The sequence below is a fragment of the Magallana gigas genome, chromosome 5 (genome assembly GCF_963853765.1).
Source record: "Magallana gigas chromosome 5, xbMagGiga1.1, whole genome shotgun sequence".
NCBI lineage: Eukaryota > Metazoa > Mollusca > Bivalvia > Ostreida > Ostreidae > Magallana > Magallana gigas.
Genome location: NC_088857.1, coordinates 23,121,817 through 23,129,838, shown reverse-complemented (window position 1 = coordinate 23,129,838; position 8,022 = coordinate 23,121,817). Strand labels below are relative to the sequence as shown.

At 31.3% G+C, this 8,022-nt stretch overlaps 1 protein-coding gene across 1 annotated transcript; it reads left to right on the top strand.

The window, feature by feature from the left end:
- Positions 1-1,282: 1,282 nt before the first annotated feature.
- LOC105342826 (uncharacterized) lies at positions 1,283-7,089 on the top strand. Its single transcript, XM_011449877.4, has 4 exons — positions 1,283-1,413; positions 4,579-4,762; positions 6,367-6,555; positions 6,753-7,089. The coding sequence occupies exons 1-4, from the start codon at positions 1,378-1,380 to the stop codon at positions 6,776-6,778; spliced, it is 435 nt and encodes a 144-aa protein (XP_011448179.1). The 5' UTR covers positions 1,283-1,377; the 3' UTR covers positions 6,779-7,089.
- The last annotated feature ends 933 nt before the right edge of the window (positions 7,090-8,022 follow it).

The window sequence follows — 8,022 nt, the reverse complement described above, 5'->3', positions numbered from 1 at the left end:
TTCATACTTTACATTTGAAAAACGGATATATCCCTACACCCACTAAACCACCTTCTCCAAAATACTCCATATCTTTCACTATTGACGGAGCTCAAACGTCTTTTCTTCTTTTAGGTCTTTTAGGTCCTTTTATTCTCTAACTGTTGAGAGAAATTACTAATGATTAGGTAAAACTTAGCCATTACACTTCATATGATGTTTGGAGTAACATTTTGAAAATTGTCCTTGTATGGGTAGAATGAAGCAATAACTTGGGACAGACTATAGGTGCATCTATACAGTTATTGTAAGCAGAAAACAAAACGTTTCATTTTATGTCTATTTTGTGCTTTGAATGATTATAAATCTGTAAAATACAAAATTTGGGAGCAATCAATCAGGACAGAAACATATATATATATATATATATATATATATATATATATATATATATATATATATATATATATATATATATATATATATAGATATATGAATACAAGATTTATAATACTGAAAGTGAAATGGCAAAGCATGCTAAATAGTTTTTTTGTATTTAATGCTTATATTTTTTTTAAATAAATGTACATGTTTTACATTAAACAAATCTAATAAATGAATAATATAAATTTTCATTTCCTAGTAAATTCCAGTATTTCCCAGCTTAGTGAAAATCAGTTGTATTCACCAGGACAGAAAATACCGGTATTTACCACTGGTAATTCCCAGCACCAGTACTTCCCGGCCAATCCTGTTTCTATGTAATGTGTTCGGCTTGTTCCAGGTGAAATAATCAAAATCCTTTTAATATCTTCATCATAATCGATTCTCTAATCAATTTATTCAATCACCGAACCATCATAAACAAAATCGGGTAGATTAAAAAGATGGTTAAACTGGTTTGCTTTACCGTTTATTCTATAACTTTTAAATAACATCGCGACATCCTATGGAAATGTAAGTCAAAATACACCCGCTGTGTCTTTAATATTAAAAAGAGATCTGTCTGAAATTCGTTCATATCGACTAGGTCAACATAACCACTTTATTGTCTGCTAGCAATTTGTACGAGAAAGCATGCATATTAAATTGTAATGACTCAATGACAAATTAAACAGTTATATGATCAAGTAATTAAGAAAATTAGTAAGCTGTTGAGCCTCACAAAAAAACTCTGTGTGTTGTCCCCACACAATTGTCTCTCAGAACAATTATTGCCAGCCTGGGACCCACCGCTCCTCTTCTTTTAATTTGTATTTTACGAAAAAGAGGATCATACTCAGAAGATAGTGATGAAATATTTAACATTCCCTCCTATAAATTGCTGGAGACTTTGTTCATTATCACTTAGTGATATTTCTTCCCTCGATTTCTGAAGCATGTGAGACAGCTACAGACATGCAAACATTACCCTCCTCCGAACGGATGCTTAAGGTATGCGCTTATATTTCAGCCTACATATTATTTCCTTTTTAATGTTACTTTGTATCATTTAGCTTTAAAGGATAGTTCGCACTTTTCATAAAAAAATCAATAAATATGTATAGACTCTTTATATAACATGAGGCAATGTTACCTGAACGAGGTTGACATGTTCAAGGCCTTCCAGATATTATATCGGTTACATGTATAAAACAAGAACCAGGCTTCTTTTTACATTTTGAAATGCTACTCATCGTAAGCATTATATTGTTATCTATATGTTTTTAACTTCAAAAATATAAAATCAATACCAGAACGCTTCTACTTTTATTTTTGTTCATTGAATACAAGAGAAATTATAATTGTACTTATAATATTCCTAGAAACATTATACCTCCAGATCCTTTTCGAAACACTCTTATTAACTCAACTTAGTTCGGTCTGTATCATATTCAAATTTACTCTACAATTGTACAGACAGAAAGGGAGGAAGACTGCTATGTTCTTAAGAAATCCTCCTTGAGTCATGTTTTGAAGTTTTTTCCTTAAAGAAAAGAGCATCATCATAGTGTCTTGTATCGTTCATGTTTTTTCCGCGAGTGATAATTACTAGAAGATCTGCGTGTAAAGTTCCTCATTTGTTTTTTATATGAGGCAGATATCGCAAGAGCCTTGAAATTAGCTTTAATCGGCTGATTTTCTGATTATTTGCACTAGAAAAACAATTAATGTCCCAAGGAACTTTTCAAAGTGCAATTTTGTTATGGCGAAAGTAAAAAATGCTACTCTACTAACCAAAGAATGTATTATATAATGAAAAGTATATGCTTATTAACAAAGTTTATGTATATGCCAAAAACCTTTTTAGAGAAGTTAAGGTGCTTGAAATAAAAATGATAAAATAAAAAGCCTTTTTGGTATACATTAAACTGTTTGTCTCATTAAAAATGTTTGCATTTTGTCAGCCGTTCATTTGAAAAATAACTATATATTTTATCTTTGGCTTATTTATAAATCCTGCTAGAAATTACAGCATTTCAGTTATTTTGTACGTAACACTGTCAAATTATTATACCAGTGCCAAGGTAGCATTTTTTCACCGCTTAAGATGCAGTTTCGTAAAATTCATGGAAAATGAATGACCATTGTGTAAAGAGTATACACACAACCACTTTTGTTTTTAATGTATCTCAACTGACCGGTGTTATACTTTTTAAAATTAATATCCGTTAGGAAAATACTAATTCATATAGAAGAAAATACTTTTTCTACAGTAAAAGTTGAAAATCCTTTAGGTTTTTATAAAAAATCCTACAGGAAATATTTTTACTGTTGGTGAAAAGTATTTCTTACTGGATTTTAATTCAAACGGGAAGTTTTCTCTTAGGAAATTAAGATTTCCTACTGAATTTTAAAATCTTACAGGAGTTTTGTTCAAATCCTATTGGAACTTGAATTGCTGCAGGAAATTTTTCATTCCGATAGGAAATTTAAAATATGCCACTGGAATAATGTTTATTCTATGAGAAAAATTATTGTTGGTATTTTTCTGAAAGAAAAGGAAACTCAATGAATAAGCAGCAACACTTTCTCCTGACCTCGTAAAGATATTATAACAAAAAATAGAATCCCATTCTATATTCAGAAATTAAGGAAATAAAGACATACGAAACCGCTAGTTAACACCTTTTCACATCTCTTTGTTTCACATTGGGGTACAATTCATTTAATGGCATGTCAGATTAGCAGGCAAACCTGCAAATTAACAAATGAAGATATATAATAACCTTACACACCACAATATATTGTCATCAGATTGTGTTTTATCTTGACGAGCAATTAGCTTACATAGATTGGTTTTTAGCGTTCAGAGTATACCCTCGGCGTCATATTCGATTATTACTCGTTAGAGATATTTCACTGGTCGCTACCAAGATTAATGGTTTCACCAAAATAAATGCTTTTGTCCTTAACACTGCTTTACATTTTGAAGGATATATGGAAAGAAAAAATCGTTGAAACCAGGTCAAGAAATTGTGCTATTCTTTGGTAGTGAATATTACACTATAATCAACTCTTGTGTGTTTGACGAGATGCTACAAATAAATGTATTGAACCAAAAAAAAACTTCTCAGATATGAGGTAAAATTAAACAAAATTCTAACATATAAATAAAATAAATAAATGTTGTTGAAAACTTATTAATTGCAATATGACTTTTTAAAAAGCTTTTTGCACAAAGTTTGTTAATTTTTATGTCGGTTTTAGTTTCCAAAATGTGTTTTTATTATTTTGGTTTCCGACTGATTTTTCTATATAAAGAAATCCAAATAATCAAAGAATAATAATTCAGGTTATAAAATACTAAAGACAGACTAAGGTTTAAAGAAACAAAACAAAGCAAACAAGATAAAAAATGGTACAAGACACTACAAGAGGCTAATGATATACTTTATGTCTTAGATATACATTAATAAAACTAATTCAGGCCACAAATGTGGCTGCTTGTCGCAATCTCAAATATTAAATGGTTAAACAATTAAACAATTATTATGTGCTTTAAACGCGTCTCAAGAGAATCTCTTGTTTATTGTTCGCATGAAAACGCATCTCATTCAGTAATAATCATCAAAATTATGGTGACTCAAAATATAATACCTTGGTGAGAAGTGGCGATTCCACTGGGTTGTTTAAATGTCGATGGTTGACAGATGAGAGTAGCAAAAAATGGATCGAATTCAATTAGACAAGTGACTATGCTGTTGGGAAATACGAATCTAACAGTTTGCAAAAAATCTTGTTGCGTGCCTCTACAGCTAATTTCACAACGTTGGAAATTATATATTTTTGTTTTAACAAACAGGGCCTTGGCAAAGTTAATCTGATTTGACAAATGAACAAATACAGTTTGTAACAATTAACATTTCTATCATATTTCTGGTTATAAAAATTGGACATTTTTTCTCAAAACACTTATTCCATTGATTATTTTATACATTTACAAGAGGAAAAACAATAAAATTCCTATGTTTTATCACATTTTTATCAAACCGCCATCATTTGGCGCCCAGAATCAAAACGAAAACTTTTTTGCCAACAATTTTAAACGCAACATTTATATCATTCAAATTGAATATAGTGAAGATTCATCTAATATTTTTTCTAATTATTTTACAGGTGATGTGTCAAAAAAGCCTCGGTGTAGTGTATGCCTTCAGCATATTCTCCGTAGTGATAACATCGGTATTTCCCCAGCCGGCCACAACAATTCTTTGTGAACGGAGATGTGAATCGTCCACTCCAAACTTAGGAAGGCTCAAATTACTTTGGCACAGGATGTCAAAGAGAATAGGCAAAGATGGTATGTAGCTTTTTCAATCTCAAGAAAGTAAGTAATTCATTATTTATTCAAGTGTCACATGCCAACATAACAAATAAAATTTCAATATATAATACACTTTATCACATTTTAGCACCCTGTCTAAAGTCATATGAGACACACATTAGGGTAATGTAATTGTTGATAATCTTTATCTACATTGTACAAAGCTTACAAACCAGGTGTCCATTTTCGAATGGGATCCAGGAGGCAAAGAGCCTTTTAAAATTTTCCAAAATAGTTGTCATTTTTTGTGCAAATAGGCAGTAGGCAGATGTTGAACTGCTCTCTGAAATTAAAAGTTTATTTTTACTTACTCAAGTCAGTCTGATATTTAAGGATATCAGAACTGTAAAAGTCCGACATTTAATGCAATATCATGCTGATGTTTAAGATTACTAATATCGGCCTGTCAATGGGAACATTTTAGCCTGAAAGAACAAATAATAACCTAACATAAGTGTTACTAGATAGTTTCATAATGTAATCCGCTCAATCATATATTGATCGAATATGCAAATTACTTCATTATATTTCATTCTCAATACGATTAGAAAATATGTTTTGAACAAGCAAACGTAAAATGGAAAGGAAATGACTTCAATTTACATTCCAAAACTTCATCGAATCAAGTTGATTATCGTTTTTTATTCAAAATTTTGATAAAATTTACTAATATGACATGAAGTTATTTTAAAGAGGAATAATTTTTTTTTATTAAACAAAGGTTTAAAGGGGCATGGTCACGATTTTGGTCAAATCATATTTTTCTGTTTTATTATTTACAATGCTTCAGGAATGCATTTCTAATGATCAAATGAAATATGAGAGTCAGTCATTGAGTTATAAGCAAGATACAGGGCTCACAGTTCTATGTCATGTAAACAAGGCTCGTGTCCTGTTTTTATTTACATAGGTTCAATTTACCAGTAAAACATTTTTTACAAGCTGATTTGTCTATCTTCTTATTCATTCTATGCATAAATAAACAATTCCTAACGGTTAACACATTTATTTTAGGTCTAAAACTGGAAATTTCACTTTCACAAAAGCTTTGTTTACATAGCAAAGAATTGTTAGCTCTGTAATTCGCTTATAACTCAACGACTGACACTAAAATTTTGGTTGCCTATTTAAAATGCCTTACTGAAGCATTGAGAATATTAAAATCGAAAAAATAATTTTTGACCAAAATCGTGACCATGACCCTTTAAGACAATTAGTTGTCAGAAATAAGGAATGGGATAATACTGTAAGCGTGATAAGATCCTTTATATTCTTTTTCTTTGGTCAAAATAAACACGTACTGTGTCTAGTATGCCGAGTGACATTTGCGTTATTGCTATGTCAATCTTTTATTGCGCAAAAGAAAAATATGAGACCTGATCAGTTACGAGAATGTTCTGGTGTACCCCAGCCAAACACAATCAATACTGATACACGTCAAACGATGGTTTGTACCTTTGCTGACGTCGAAAAATAACAGCATGTATTTGTGCGCATTTATAGTGTGACCTTGTTTTTGGGGGTTGCTTTATTTGACAGTAACCAGTCAACGGTGATTTGAAATTTGCTTTATTTTGCAGACATGTCGTTTGCTGCCTTTGTCCAGTCCCTGATCGCTGCCTCAGAAAGATACAGTAGACTTGAACCTGTGGGGAACTATTTGATTACTATGATTGATAGATATCAAGATTGTGTTAAAGCATGTGAACATCAACACAGTAAGCGGGCCGAGGAGCGCACCGCTGATTCGTATATTAGAAAACAAATTTGTACGTATTATTGATATGGAATAGTCTCATTTATTTTTTATTTTGAATGGCTTACATCAGATAGATTTAAAATTTTATTTCCTCAAACGTCACGAAATTTTTGTTAAAAATATGTCTTATCTTTGAATACTTTTTAAACCAAATTAGCAATAATGCCATAAAATATGAAAAAAATGACATATTTTGCTTTTTTTCAGGTATTTCCAAAGGCTTGTGTTTATGACAATAATACCAAAAACAAACATTGAGAGAGACTTCTGTGAAGTGATCAGATCTACGACCAAACCGAAAGGAGACTGTATCAGAACTTTCAAAGTCTATATTAAGATTTACGATGTTTAATGTGGTAGCCATATGCATTTTGTTTCGACTCTTTCTTTTTACGTCATATTTTTTATATCAATTCATGATTTTATTTTAAATGATAATGCTGAGCTTTGAAACAACAATGAACTTATATGATATTGTCTATATTGTCTCTGAAAATTGAAGATAAAATGATTGTTAAAAAAGGGATAAATACTTTCAGCCATGCTTGATGTTCGATTTCATTTCTTCTTTTACTTTCTTAAAGTATGCATATTTCTAAAAGGTAACACTTATCTTTAAGAAGGTTCTGTCTGAAAGAAGTGCATTATTATCGAGTTAAGACGCCTACAAAGATAAACTTGCCTTATTAAGGGGGATGTGCGGCCATCTTGTACATTTGAGGATAAGAATGTAAACATGTCTTGAACAGAACAATGCATGTTTAATCACTTAAAACAGCTGTCGAACTACACAGCTACAGACTTATTTTAAAGATTTAAAAATCTGAAAAAATATGAAGGGGGTTCAGTGGTGTCTTCTCCAAAGCATTTGTTGAGAAAAAGTTTGAATTTTGCACATTTATGTTGTAACTTTGCCTCAATAAAGGGTCCCCTATTTTTATCAGTCGGCATGGGATCTATTTTTAGAACAAGAAAAATCCAGTCTGTAGTTAGAACTCCTGTGTCTATGGAGACACACTTCCGTTATATTTTCATAGAAAACAATAACTGTCAATTCAAACCAATCCGTGTTAAATTTTATATACATCTCTATACCTGTCCCATGTTTGTTTTATGTTTTTCCCAGTTCTATAAGTATAAATTAAAGTAAATTCTTTTTAGAAGTCCAAAAAAGTGATTGTCTAAATTAAAAATTGTCTTAAATAATAAAGTACATATAATATTTCAATGAAAATATATCTTCAATGTACCTCCACAGACACAGGCAAATATTATACAGTTGTTGACTGGGGTCGAGGGCAACAGTTGATCTGTCGGACCGGCTCGCAAACTGTTGCCCAAGGCCGAAGGCCGCGGGCAACAGTTTACGAGCCAGTCCGACAGATCAACTGTTGCCCGAGACACAGTCAACAACTGTTTTGTTATACCCCTTCTAATCAATAACACGTTTTCGCGTGTCGATTTTAACAGTTCCAAT

What these genes read in the sequence shown, in the direction of transcription:
- LOC105342826 (XM_011449877.4), top strand. Translation starts at nt 1,378, where the DNA reads ATGCAAACATTACCCTCCTCCGAACGGATGCTTAAG. An exon ending in CCTCCGAACGGATGCTTAAG is followed by an intron (nt 1,414 to 4,578) that starts GTATGCGCTTAT and finishes ATTATTTTACAG; the next exon opens with GTGATGTGTCAAAAAAGCCT. An exon ending in GTATATTAGAAAACAAATTT is followed by an intron (nt 6,556 to 6,752) that starts GTACGTATTATT and finishes GCTTTTTTTCAG; the next exon opens with GTATTTCCAAAGGCTTGTGT.